The sequence below is a fragment of the Poromitra crassiceps genome, assembly GCF_964638095.1.
Source record: "Poromitra crassiceps genome assembly, chromosome: 30".
In the NCBI taxonomy this organism is placed as follows: Eukaryota; Metazoa; Chordata; class Actinopteri; order Beryciformes; family Melamphaidae; genus Poromitra; species Poromitra crassiceps.
Window position 1 is genome coordinate 7,476,440 of NC_139652.1, and position 14,993 is coordinate 7,491,432.

General features: G+C 42.6%; 1 protein-coding gene across 1 annotated transcript; it reads right to left on the bottom strand.

The window, feature by feature from the left end:
• Positions 1–6,391: 6,391 nt before the first annotated feature.
• Positions 6,392–11,706, bottom strand: LOC310800458 (interferon-induced transmembrane protein 5-like). The gene is made up of 2 exons (XM_083663056.1): positions 11,420–11,706; positions 6,392–7,735 (listed from the first exon to the last, which is right to left on the bottom strand). Exons 1-2 carry the CDS (start codon positions 11,624–11,626, stop codon positions 7,514–7,516), a joined length of 429 nt encoding a protein of 142 aa, XP_083519182.1. The 5' UTR covers positions 11,627–11,706; the 3' UTR covers positions 6,392–7,513.
• Between the last annotated feature and the right edge of the window lie 3,287 nt (positions 11,707–14,993).

The window sequence follows — 14,993 nt, forward strand, 5'->3', positions numbered from 1 at the left end:
ACCCAATAAGTAACAAAAAGAGGTGGTGTAAAGTTAAAAACAACATAATATATTTTATTTTATTTTTCTATTGTTCCTATCAGGAATAAATAAATGTCCCTCTGTATGTTTTTTTATTATCGATGATGACTTTGTGTGTTGTGTACGGCTTGGGTTGTGTACCTGTGTTTGTAGGTGTCATTTTGATATGAATTTGGCTAAAACAGTTTGTGTTTGTTAGTTACAATTATGTTGACAGGAGAGCTGAGCAGGTGGTGACATGAAAGAGAATATACTGAATAATGACATCACAACAGTATAATCCTAATGTTGATTTAAAATGATATATTACTCTAAATATGGCTTAAAAAGGGGGGGAAAAAAACTCAATTTTTTTTCGGCGGCGCCCGTGGACCTCCCCTATTTCGGAACTCTGGCTACGGCCCTGGTTCTGTGTGTTTGGTAATTGCCAGTGCGCCTGTGATTGTAGGGGAGACCGGGGCTGGTCATCTCATCACACGGGTAAAGCTGGAAACCTTGAACTGAAGCATTGCTGAAGGAAGGTAGACATATACCTACATACTCCAATGTCAGCTTGACGAGGTGGTCCATCCCAGGGAAGTCCCCAATTGTGTGATTTCAGTTTTGATTCAGTTTGTCAGAAAACTCTCACTCAAAAATAGAATGTGAAAATGTAGCCCGTGATGGGGCAACTTGTCACAAATGCACATTCTGTAGGCCTACTTAGTATTTAACCATGTATTACTCTATTAAAATGAGTAAGGAGAGGAGGTGGGGGCCCTGGAACAATGGTGCCAGGACAACCACCTCTCTCTGAACGTCTCCAAGACCAAGGAGATCATTGTAGACTACAGGAGGGGGGGGGGGGGGGGGGGGGGGGCACACACCCCCCAATCACCATCAACGGCACAGTGGTGGAAAGGGTGGACAGCTTCAAGTACCTGGGAGTTAACATCCACCAGGACCTGACGTGGGCCGGTCACACCGCCACAGTTGTCAAAAAGGCCCAACAGCGAATACACGGACTCAGGCGCCTGAAGAAATTTGGGCTAAGGACAGAAATCCTTAGGGACTTCTACAGAGGCACCATTGAAAGCCTGCTGACTGGCTGCTTCACCACCTGGTACGGGAACTGTACCACCATGGACCGCAGGGCGCTACGGAGAGTGAGACGCAGCACGTAACAGGATGTGAGTTGCCAGAACTGCATGAACTGTATAAACAGCGGTGCCTCAGGAGGTCCCTGAAGATCATCAAAGACACAAACAACCCCCACAACAGCCTGCTCTCTCCCTGTTACCCTCAGGGAGGAGATACAGGGTTCCAAAAGCACGCACAAATCGCTTGAGGAACAGTTTCTTCCCGCAGGCCACGAGACTCCTTAACATACACAAATAGTGTAGTAGCCGTACTGTACCGTACTGTAGCTGCTACCATTACGTATGTCTAATGTTTAATTGTATGTTTAATAAGGTACATGCTATTTGCACCTGTATGTCAAATACGTCGAATTTAAAATGTTTAAGCACGTCTAAAGTATGCACATGACATGTGCACCTATGTGCAGTGAATATGCCACTGTCTCTGACTTGTCTTATCACTATACTGCCTTATTGTTGTTGTGTCTCTTGCTGTTTTTTGCACTCATATGCCCTGTTATATTTGTACTATGTTGTAAACGGAGTCCACAGCACAAGAATTTCACACGTGATACTTGTACCATGGAGTGACAATAAAAATCTTGAATCTTGAATCTTGAAGTAAAAATCGAAAGGTTATACATTTGGGCACAAACATTTTTTATTTATATGTTATTATAATTGAATATGGAAAATGGGTGACTGTGATGTTGGCTACTAAAGGTTAGGCATGTATAGGCTAATGGAGACGGTGGTTGTGTTTAGCAGTTGGGACATGGACGAGACGTGTGTGTCTCCTTCCTACATGTCTTCCTCCTGCCCTGCCAGGCTGGCTCCATGAAAGAAGTCTCCCAGCTTGGCCACTGTGCGCTGGTAGCGCCCCGCGCTTCTGCCTTCAACCCTCTGCAGTCCTCCTCCTCCTCCTAGCCTGTAATTGTCCATGGCACACACATCTGTAAGCATTTCTCCCAGGCCACAGGCAGGAAATAGAAAGTTGGCTTCCAGAGGCTGTGATTTGGGTGCGTATAAATAACGTGGCGAGCAGAGGAGAGGCCACTAATATGATGGCAGTCCAAAGGGTGGGAGGTCGGGCAGGAGCGGGACACACGAGTCATGAAAGACGAGACGTGAGGAGCAACAGGACAAATGGAGCCTGCGGGGGTTTTCCATAAAGGAGGTGTCCATTTTTTCTCAACAATCCCTCAAGGGCACCTCAGTGGCTGTATAGTTCACATAGCATGTAGGCTACATCAGGGGTGGGCAATTGGCGGCCCGCGGGCCGCATGCGGCCCCCGACCTCACTCATTGTGGCCCCTGGGTCAATTTCAACTTTTTTTGTATTCATTTTTTATTTTATCTATTTACAAGGCGGACGTTTTTGGTTAGGTTAGACCACCCAAATGCGTGTTTTTATTTCATTTTCTACATCCCAGAATATGGCGCTAATGGCGTTAGCATTGTCCATCCACATACTCTTTAATGTTAGCATTTGAGCTAACATTGAGCGTATAACAAACAATATCCAGGATGCACATTGCACATGCAACATTACCAATCTGATTCATATTTGAAGTACGGTACCCCATCAAATTGCTGTAGCGGGCTGTTTTAAAGCTAGAGCAAAGTTTCTGGTGTCATCTGAATTACTCAATTTGAATATGAAAAATATAAATGTTGGTATAATAATAATATAATAATAATAATTTCATCAAATTAGTAGCTATAATTGGGAGTGATGGTGTTACAGTAGGCTGCTGGTGGAAGTGCACGGTCACAATCTGGCCCTCTGGTAGCGAGGACATTTTTTTGTGGCCCTCTCTGTCATCAAAGTTGCCCATGATCCCTGATATACATGTACAAAGTAACCCCACTCATGCTATGTTAACACTCTCAATCTCTCTTGATGTATCTTCCTCCTCCCTGAGCATGAATACTCTCTGCCACTAAAATATAAAGTCAATGACCTCTACATGCATGTCAAAGACATTGTTATACTTTAGTTCAATTGTGTTAGAGCAACTGTGCAGGATGTTGTGAAATGCACTGTGTGAGGATGCAGCTGATGTCAGCTGTGTTGGTCAAAAGCTTGCAGTCTGTCCAACTCTGTTCAATTCTGTCACTTGATGGTTGGTACATTTACATAGAAATAACCAACATGCCTTGAAGACAGCAATGCTGGCACACCACAACAAAAGATGTTCTTCTCCTCAGTAGGGCGGACATGTTAGAGGGTTCTTCTCCTCAGTAGGGAGGACATGTTAGAGGGTTCTTCTCCTCAGTAGGGCGGACATGTTAGAGGGTTCTTCTCCTCAGTAGGGCGGACATGTTAGAGGGCGTACACAGCACACTCGCCCTGTTTTGAACCATGCAGGGGCTGATTCAAAAGCTGGCAAAACTAAGAAGAAATAGCCCTACACTCTTAGAAGAAGTGGCTCTATATCGAACCTTTAAGGGTTCTATAGCTTGGTACGTATTTGGAACCATCAAATGGTTCTATGTAGAACCATTTCAGATGGTTCATTTAAAAGAACCCTTGGGGTTCTATATATAATCATTTTGGGGTTCTATATAGAACCGCTTTTTAAACATTATAGAACCATTTTGGGGTTCTATATAGGACCCTTTGGGGTCCACCAATCAGTCGACACCTTAAGAAGGTTTTTTTGAAGGGTTCTTTGTTGTCTTACATAAATTGTATAGAACCTTTTTAGACATGGGGTTCTTAGGTAAATTATATAGAACCTTAAGTTCTATATAGAACCCTAATGAACCTTATTTTCTAAGCGTGTACACTGGATTCATGGTACCAAGGGTTTACTGGGGCACTAGCCCACCAGCCCAAGGCTAGTGTGTCAAATGCCAAGTGTTCCCCTAAATGTGCGCCATTCAAATCTGCGATGAAGCCCTCAGACTGAGAGCTGATTGGGTGGAAAGGAGCCATGAAGCCCTTAGACTGAGAGCTGATTGGGTGGAAAGGAGCCATGAAGCCCTCTGACTGAGAGCTGATTGGGTGGAAAGGAGCCACGAAGCCCTCAGACTGAGAGCTGATTGGGTGGAAAGGAGCCACGAAGCCCTCAGACTGAGAGCTGATTGGGTGGAAAGGAGCCACGAAGCCCTCAGACTGAGAGCTGATTGGGTGGAAAGGAGCCACGAAGCCCTCAGACTGAGAGCTGATTGGGTGGAAAGGAGCCACGAAGCCCTCAGACTGAGAGCTGATTGGGTGGAAAGGAGCCACGAAGCCCTCAGACTGAGAGCTGATTGGGTGGAAAGGAGCCACGAAGCCCTCAGACTGAGAGCTGATTGGGTGGAAAGGAGCCATCTAGTCGCGCTGAGGCGTCCAGATGGCCTGCTCTGTGTAGTGGTGTGGCCAGGCGGCCCTCCTCCCTTGCAGCTGAGGGCACATTTACAGTATAGCGTACACTTTCCCCAAAATGAGATGTTCTGGATATAGACGGTGCAGCAGCAGCTGGGACGACTTGAAAACAACCATGCCTCAGTCAGACCCGCCCCACAAACCTATGAAAACCCCAAATCATCACCCTAACGCTGGGTGTAGGTGCAGCAGCACACCGCAAGAGTCGTTTGAAAGAACCTCTTCTCTCCATCAGCCTTTCCCCCCCCGAGTTCATTAGCTAAGAGAGAGAGAGAGGCCATTTTCACGTACATTTTCTTCACCGTGTATTAATGAAATAATCACACATTACAGCTGTTGAGATCACATGACTTGTGCAGCTCCACCATCAATACGAATAAACGCACTATGTTCCAAACAAAATGAAAGCTATTGTTTTCAATGCAACGCTGTGTTATAGTATCTGGTTTATTCAGCTCACATGAACTATCAGATGTTGGCACTTAGACAATTTAAGGTTAAAGTAGTTAAAACAATAAAATACCAATAGAAATGCATTAATGATCAAACAAAAATCGATATGTTGTAACAATGGTAATATAATAAAAACAAACCGAAAGAAGAAAAGTGACTAGCGAAGGTTGATTGTCCGTTGCCAAGTGTCTTTTCTCCACCGTGAAGCATATCCCCACTTTGGCTCCACTGTCCTCTGTTGTCTCCACTCTGTCTCCACTTTCTATCCCCACTAGAGAAAACGTGAGCTGTCATCCAAATGTTGCATTGACATAAATACAATAAATAACAACAAACATAAAGCCAAGTAGCTGCTTGTGAGGATTCAGCTCTTTCCACATCCTTTCTGCACTTCATTTGTTCCCCTCTTTTCCATTTTAGTATTCCTTTCTCTTTCACTATCGTCATTGGTCCATAATCAACTTCTCATCTCTACTGATCATGTCTGGGAGATTGGCAAGATGAACTCCCCCGAACATTGACACTACAATACTTAGGGATGCACCAGTACTATAGTCCTGATAATACCACTTCTGAGTACTATAGTCCTCTAGTAATACCACTTCTGAGTACTATAGTCCTCTACTGATATACCACTTCTGAGTACTATAGTCCTCTAGTAATACCACTTCTGAGTACTATAGTCCTCTACTGATAATACCACTTCTGAGTACTATAGTCCTCTAGTAATACCACTTCTGAGTACTATAGTCCTCTACTGATAATACCACTTCTGAGTACTATAGTCCTCTAGTAATACCACTTCTGAGTACTATAGTCCTCTACTGATAATACCACGTCTGAGTACTTTAGTCCTCTACTGATAATACTACTTCTGAGTACTTTAGTCCTCTACTGATAATACCACGTCTGAGTACTATAGTCCTCTACTGATATATCACTTCTGAGTACTATAGTCCTCTAGTAATACCACTTCTGAGTACTATAGTCCTCTACTGATATACCACTTCTGAGTACTATAGTCCTCTAGTAATACCACTTCTGAGTACTATAGTCCTCTACTGATAATACCACTTCTGAGTACTATAGTCCTCTAGTAATACCACTTCTGAGTACTATAGTCCTCTACTGATAATACCACTTCTGAGTACTATAGTCCTCTAGTAATACCACTTCTGAGTACTATAGTCCTCTACTGATAATACCACTTCTGAGTACTATAGTCCTCTAGTAATACCACTTCTGAGTACTATAGTCCTCTACTGATATACCACTTCTGAGTACTATAGTCCTCTAGTAATACCACTTCTGAGTACTATAGTCCTCTACTGATATACCACTTCTGAGTACTATAGTCCTCTAGTAATACCACTTCTGAGTACTATAGTCCTCTACTGATATACCACTTCTGAGTACTATAGTCCTCTAGTAATACCACTTCTGAGTACTATAGTCCTCTACTGATAATACCACATCTGAGTACTTTAGTCCTCTACTGATAATACCACTTCTGAGTACTATAGTCCTCTAGTAATACCACTTCTGAGTACTATAGTCCTCTACTGATAATACCACATCTGAGTACTTCAGTCCTCTACTGATAATACCACTTCTGAGTACTTTAGTCCTCTACTGATAATACCACGTCTGAGTATAGTCCTCTACTGATAATACCACTTCTGAGTAGGCTACTATAGTCCTCTACTGATAATACCACTTCTGAGTACTTTAGTCCTCTACTGATAATACCACGTCTGAGTATAGTCCTCTACTGATAATACCACGTCTGAGTATAGTCCTCTACTGATAATATCACTTCTGAGTAGGCTACTATAGTCCTCTACTGATAATACCACTTCTGAGTACTTTAGTCCTCTACTGATAATACCACGTCTGAGTATAGTCCTCTACTGATAATACCACTTCTGAGTAGGCTACTATAGTCCTCTACTGATAATACCACGTCTGAGTAATATCTGATAATATTCGAGTACCAAATCAATCATTTGCTTTTACAGAACAATGTAAATATAGCCCATTAGTTGGGGTCGCTGGCCAAAATATTAAGACTCACTTTTTTAAGACATAATTGTGTGAAAATGGATGAAAATAAGTGTATTTTTCTTTGACGTTTGGTCAAATATTATGTGACAAATACCAATAACCTATTTCAGTTTGGTATTAGCCTAATATACAATACCAGTATTAGTACTGGTGCATCGCTAACACAACAATGAATATTACACAAACCAACGTTCTGTTTCCCAGAAGTTTCTCACCTCTGACCCTTAATTTACAAATGGAATTCAGATTCTTGTAACGCTGTAGCCCTGTGGAGTCTCACTTCCTGATGGTAGATCTCTCCATTGGCTTATCTTGACTAATACTCTTATGGAAAACACCTTCCCACCAATTAGGAGCGATAACATCAACCTTCATCTGCCCAATCAAATCAAATGCCCTTTCCAACCGTTAGTGTAAATGGGTTGGACTTGGAAACTGATCTCTCCTTCTCTCCCCCTCTCTCTCTCTCTCTCTCTCTCTCCATCTACCAGCTGAACAGCTTCATGAAGCTCTGGAAGCCGTCCTCTCCGAAGAAGTCGAAGGAGCCCTGCGAGGTTCCCAGGTGGACCAGCAGCAGGACCAGCAGCACCACGAAGAGCAGAGGAACCAGCAGGTTCCACCCGGCTGCCAGGATGTTGTACCACTTGGCCTTGTCTGAACACTCCTGGGCCAGCTGCAGGTTGCCCTGAGTCTTCTGGTCTCTGGCCTGTAAACACACACACACACACACACACACACACACGGACACACACACACACACACACACACACACACACACACACACGGACACACGAACACACACACATTATTAAACGTACAGATATATAGGACAGATATGATACGGCTTCATAATGATTTCCTGACATTTAAAGGAACACTCCGCCCATTTTCAACCAGCTTTGTATCATTAGAACATCAGTAGTATATCAGAAAACTGTAAACGGTTTTGAAGTCTGTCATTTAATTTGACAGTTATTGAGTGTTAAAGTGTGGACCAGTGACATCACTGGTCCACACTAACTCAAATTAATAACTCAATAACTCAAATCAACTCTCAATAACTGTCAAACTAGATGAATGATGCATAGTTTGACAGTTATTGAGAGTTGATTTGAGTTAATGAGTTAATAATTTGAGTTAGTGTGGACCAGTGATGTCACTGGTCCACACTTTAACACTCAATAACGGTCAAATTAAATGACAGATTTCAAAACCGTTTACAGTTTTCTGATATACTACTGATGTTCTAATGATACAAAGCTGGTTGAAAATGGGCGGAGTGTTCCTTTAACGACATGAAAGCATTGACTCCAACAGACGGCCCAACTTGAAGTAATATGGAGACTAAAGAGGAGGCACAGAGAGCTCAAACAAACACGTCTACAAACCAGAGCTACAAACACGTGTTCCGCTAAATGTGGAAAATCAGGAAAGGTATACATGGGAAATGTCGGCCAGGAGCCGCAGAACCTGCTCGGCCAGCAGGTACTCACACTGTTTCCGTGTTGAAAATGACTGCGTTACCTGGTTATGTTTATGAAAGTAAAACAACTTGGTTGGGTGCAAGTTAGTCTCGCAGTAGCCAGTCATAGATGGATATCTACGTCTGGTGCCCAACTATTGAAAAGTGGTTAAGGACCAAAATATGACATGAATTGACCAACCACGGACCTCCATATTTGCTTGACGCAGCTCGTGGGGCGCTACATTTTTAACGATGCACCAGTGCACGCAGAGAGCCGGACTTCCACCATGGTGCTATTGGAGCCGTGACATTTCTTGCGGGAAAACCCGGAAATGCTGACTTGTGCTTCAGAGAGCCTCCGTTGCTAGAAGTGATGATGTCAGACAGGTCTGATCACGTGAGACCACGGGGGTAACTCATTACAAAAGTAACATATTACATGTAATATATTATTTTTAGTAGTAACTCAGTAATATCACTTATTACTTATAGGATTTCAGTAATATTACACCAGTTACTTTGTCAAGTAACTCAAGTTACAAATTGAGTTAAACATTTTTTTAAATCAAAGCACATACAGTATTTAAATAAAGATTCAATAATTTCCTAATCAAACTGTCTGTTTTTATGCATATACCCACTACAGATGACAATAACAAAGGAAAAGAATAACATTTATAATTTTGGATTGTTTACACTGACTTATAGGCGGTTGACATTATTTTTCGGGATGGTTCCGGGGCAGTGATGTCATTCTGCTGCTGCTGCTGTTGTTTTGGTGAAAGTAATGCAAAAGTAGTGTAGTGTAGTAACGAGTTACTCTACACAGACAGTAATATTGTAAAGTAATGTATTACTTACAAATGAAAGTAACTAGTAAGTAACTAGTAACTAGTAAATGAAAGTAATACTAGTAATTGTAAGTAACTAGTAGTATATTACATTTTGAAAGTAACTTGCCCAACATTGCGTGAGACTATAGGTGCAAGTAAAACAACTTGGTTTGGTCTAGGCAAGTAAAACAACTTGGTTAAGGGGGTTATGGTTTGGGTCAGGCTTAAAAACTGAACACGTCGTCGGACACGACATGTCCCCCCACCCCTGTGAATCTAGATATTTTTCTACATTTACTGTCATATACATTTACTGTCATATACATATGATTATGTATATGTATATTCATATACATAGTGCAAAAGGAAAAATGACTGTATTCAGCCAGATCTTTGTTTTACAGCCACTTCATCAAAGCCTGTCCAAAACTCCAGGTTGATTACTGCAGTTTCCCAAAGATAGTCCAGGTTAGGGGCTGAGGTTAGTCCAGGTTAGGGGCTGAGGTTAGTCCAGGTTAGGGGCTGAGGTTGGACCGAATACATCTGTATATTTTGGAGCAGACCAGGCCGAGGCTTTCTCCAAGCAGACCAAGCCGAGGCTTCAAGCACTCTTTAATCTCCCACGAGTACTTGCCTATTAGGAAGATGCCAATTACTGTCTGCCATTTTTAACTCCCACAAGTGCCCCATGACTGTCTTTCATCTGCGTGCTGGGCCTGTGATCCAGAGCTACTCTACACAGTCGGCTGAACCAAAAAGGACTTGCAGGCTATACACGCCCTTGTGTGTCTGTGTGTGTGTGTGTGTGTGTGTGTGTGTGTGTGTGTGTGTGTGTGTGTGTGTGTGTGTGTGTGTGTGTGTGTGTGTGTGTGTGTGTGTGTGTGAGGGAGGGAGTGGGTGTGTGGGGAGGGGGACGTTCAGAGTCTGTATCATATTCAGGTAGTCAAACAGTTTGTTTGTACAATCTCCCTACACCTCAAGGCTCTTTAACTGTCTTTTAACGAGAGAAGCTTTTATTTTGGTCTACGATGGTGTTTCTCCACAGCCCCATTCCTGTGGTAGAGGAGACGCCAGCGTCCTCCTCTGTGTGCCGTTTGCACAGTGAACTTCACACTGACACAAAGATGTTGTTTTTCGTTTAAAAACGGGAGCTTTTCATAAGCGGCCATTTCATGATGGAATAATGTTGCATTTACCATGACCTTCACAGTATCACTATCTTCTCTATTGTGAAGTTTGGCGGAGAAATAATGGCTAGAAACGCCTTGTTCTTTTAGAAATTATTTGCCCAATGTGTTCGACTTACCACTGTGGTATTTGCCACGACATGACTATTAATTCATTCATTAATTCATTAATTATTATTGTGCTTGCTGATAGGCAAGCACAATCTTAGAATCTCTCATACTTCTTTATTATTATTATTCTGTTTTCTTCTGGTCAAAAGTTGTGTTCGCCATTTCTCCTACAGTTTTCACACTACATAGACATGGGAGACGTCAAAACTGTTTTTTATAGCCTACAGAGATGTTGTTCATCAAGACAAGCACATACCAAATCTATCCAACTGGGCCACTTAATGGTCTAATTTCCTAATGCAGCATGTTGAATAATTGAACCACTCTACACTCATCGCTTTAAAAAAGAAAAGTTACTCACACTCCCAGTGGAGGCTGGAGGCCAAAACACACAACAGTCTAAGAGCATTATAGTAGCCTAGAAGGTCAAATAAATGAAGACATTTTCTATTTCAACGTGAATAATTTGGTCCTCTTGTCACGAGTCGACATCCTCCAAACACTGCTTGGACGTCGTATCTCCTGTTCTATTACAACTCTTTTCCATTTCTCTTCTGGGAGTTTCACAAGCCCAAACTGAACCAGACAAGACACAAGACACAACTGAACTAGACAAGACACAAGCCCCAACTGAACCAGACAAGACACAAGCCCAAACTCAACCAGACAAGACACAAAGCCCAAACTGAACCAGACAAGACACAAGCCCAAACTCAACCAGACAAGACACAAAGCCCAAACTCAACCAGACAAGCAAAGAGCGGCCCAAAGGGCCATGGAGCTCAACACCTCACCTTGATCGAGTAGACGAGAGCCATGAAGCCCAGGCAGCAGAAGTTCACGTACAGGGTATTGCACAGGGACCACACCAGGTAGTCCCGGGGAGCGGTCTTGCCCGCGTTGCCCATGTTCACCACGGTGGATCCGGCCGGCTTACGGGCAGACTTACAGTTGGTGAGCGGGGTGCAGTCGGACGGGTAGTTGTACGAGTGGTTGTCCATGGTGACGCTCAGACAAGGGATCCCTGCTGTGGGTGAAGTAGGTGGCTTTTGCGAACTGAATAGCCTTCCAAGTGCTTGTCCACACGGTCCCCTTAGGCAAGTGGTGCCCTCTGTGTAAGAGACTTATATGGCCCCATGGAGAGGGAGGTGACTGGGAGAGGACGCATGGGCAGGGTCCTCTAATATAGGTCTGTCATTATGTGGTCAGGCCAGGGAGAGACTGAAATAGAGACACACGCAGAGAGAAAGACGGAAGGCAAATGGGCAGATGCACGGGAGCAAAGGAGAGGTTCTCTCAACAGATAATCCTGTCTCAACTTTAGTGGTCCTGATGAGGGGGTCTGGAGGTTGGGTCGGGCTGTGATGGTGGAGGAGAGCTGAAGAAGGGCAGAGGCGGTAGAAGTACACAAATGCCTCACTCAAGTAAAACTACAAACATTACTGTGGTAAAAGTTGAAGCTGCTGCCATTTCAAATCCTTTACTCAAGTCAAAATATAAAAGTGCGTGGTCTTAAATGTGCTTAATTAAAGTATAAAAGTAAAAGAAGTAGGTTAGCATTTCTGATGTGCTGGCTTCTCTGTTTTGCGTTGGTCTGAATCACAGATGAGAAACCAGCGTGCACTGCAGAACTTGAAAGGATATTTGGTCTTTCCCATTCAAATCAGATGTTCCTGGGTGGTCAGAGCTATGTTTATTATAGCCTTTCATTTGGCTAGCTTCTGTATGAACCAACCGATGCTAGCAGCAGCTGCTGTCTTTTTAAGTCGGTCAAAAGGTTTGACATCGGTGCAGTTAGTGGAAGTTGTTGTTGACAGTGTTAATTTTGGTAGCAAATTTGGATTTAGCTTTAGTCATATCTTTTCACTAAAATGCCATTTAGTTTTTGTCATATTTCAGTCATCTGAAATGTTTTGGGCTTAGTCTAGTTTTAGTTCACTAAATATAAGATTTGAGTTGACTAATATGGTAGATTTAGTTGACTAAAATCTAGCGGGCTTAGTTCAAGTGTGATGCATTATTTAAATGTTTCTTTAGAATTTCCAAACTAATTGGAAAGATTCATCTGTTATTATGGAATGGTGTTAAGGTTTGAATGTGCAATACAGACACATTGTTTAACTTCTTCTCTTCTGATTGAATCTCTTCCCAATTCGTCCCTCCCTAACATTTTCGTCTAGTTTTTATTCGTTGACGACATGGTTGACGAAAATGTCAATAGATTTCCGCATAGTTTTTTGTCATCACAACTTGGTTTTATTTAGTAACATCTAATTTTCGTCAGTGAAAAGGGGTCGTTTTAGTCTCGTTTTACTTTTAGTCAATGAAATTAACATGTTGCTGAGTTAACCTAATCTGTTTCAGCCGATGTCCGTTAGCTCCGTTAGTTGATGATTTCCCGAGAGTAAGAGCATGTTTTGAAAATGTAGTAATAGATTTGTCTTTTGAAATATAGTGAGTGAAAGTGAAATGTCTTAAGTGAAAGCTAGCTGAAAAGTACTGTAGTTTTAGTTTGTTACTGCCCAGTTTGTTACTGCCCAGTCACCAAACCCAACCTCAAAATCCAAGATGGCATTTATTAACACTTTTGTCTTATTTGTGTCATTAAATCAGTACACAGTACTGTCTAACTTATATCTGTGGTGCTACGGTGTCCGTATCTGAATGTGGTCAACTTGGGTTTGACGTTACTCAACTGGGAAATTCCTAGTTCGCCATGGTAAATGGTAAATGGACTGCATTAAAGCGCTTTTATCCAAAGTGCTTTACAATGTGCCAACATTCACCCACCCCCGCCATGCAACTGGGACACACAGGCGCGGACTGCAGCATCGGGCGCTTCGGGCAGATGCCCGGTGGCCTGGCCTGGCATGGCCTGCAAAAAAAAAAAAAAAAAAATACAGGCCAGGCCAGGCCACTCACTGAACACCAGGCCATGATGTATAAGTGTTCATAGTTGCGCAGATTGCAGGCAGCCAGGCAGGGAGGAATGAGTTAACTTTTCAGTCAGAAGCTGCTGAGACCCCAGCATGGGTGGGCGGGGCTTGCTGTTCAATGGTGCCAAAATGGAGAAGAAAAGAGGTGCAGAGAGGTGGAAAGCGAAGAGCCTATGTTGTTGTGACACCCATCATTTATATGTCTTTGGGCCAAATTTCACTGATTGGCCCAGTGGTATGATGATGTCAAGCCTATTGCCCCTGAAGGGGCTTGAATATCTGTCATATCGGTCATTGGGCCAAATTTCAGGGTTTGGCACAGTGAGTTAAAAAACAGGAAATGAGGTCTTGGTAATATCGCCAAACTTTGGTAGATTGGTGTAATTTTTTGTTTCTGAGTAGGCCTAGTGGGTGAGTTTTCTGTTGTGGTTAGTGTGGGCCTTAGGGTTTCTGAGATATACACAGTTTTACGGAAGGAAATATTGAAAACTAATATTTAAGATTGAACAGAAACATGGGTGACAAAACAATCTTTGAAAATGAGTATTTCCAATGTATTATTTGGAGATGTGTCCTGTTCAAATGTTCAGTGAATGTGGAACAACACTGCACTCTGCTGGCCAATTATAGCAGTCTGAAAATATGGCATCCTTGTTCAAATGTGTATAACATGGGGGGCGGCTTTAGCTCAGGAGGTAGAGCGGGTCGTCCAATGACGCAAGGGTTGGCGGCTCGATCCCCGCTCCCTCCCAGCTGTTAATCGTTGTGTCCCTGGGCAAGACACCTAACCCTCCTTGCCTCGTATGATTGGTATGAATGTAGACATGAATGGTATGATTGGTATGATTGGTATGAATGTAGACATGAATGATGGTGGTTCGGAGGGGCCGTTGAGCGCCAATGTGTGGCTGCCACGCTGAATGGTGTGAACGAATAATCATCCTGTGTCAGCGCTTTGAGCCTTGGAAAGGCGCTATATAACTCCAATGATTATTATTATTATTATTATAACATGAGACTGCAACAATGTAGCCCAGTGACGTTTATTGTGCAATACAGTACACCCAGTAGGCTACATAAAAACACTTATAGGCTGCCTCTGTAGCCAACATAATGAGTTTATATTGACCTTGTTGCAGACTTATAGCTATTTGTGTGTGTGTGTGTGTGTGTGTGTGTGTGTGTGTGTGTGTGTGTGTGTGCGTGTGCGTGTGCGTGTGTGTGTCTGCAGAGATGGGCAGTATTTTAAATTCATTTAAAATACGTACTTGAAATACATTTGTGTATTTCGTAATTTGTATTTGGCTGGACCGAGAAAAATAAGATGTAATTTGTATCAAAATACTTTCAGACCTTATTTGTGTTTTTTAAATACATAAAATACATTTTATTTTATTTTATGTCGTTTTATTCTCAAATTGACACATTTTAA

Coding starts and splice junctions, on each gene's coding strand:
- LOC310800458 (XM_083663056.1), bottom strand. CDS start 11,626: ATGGACAACCACTCGTACAACTACCCGTCCGACTGCACCCCGCTCACC. Junction 7,736..11,419: donor CTCTCGTCTACTCGATCAAG/GTGAGGTGTTGA, acceptor GTGTGTTTACAG/GCCAGAGACCAGAAGACTCA.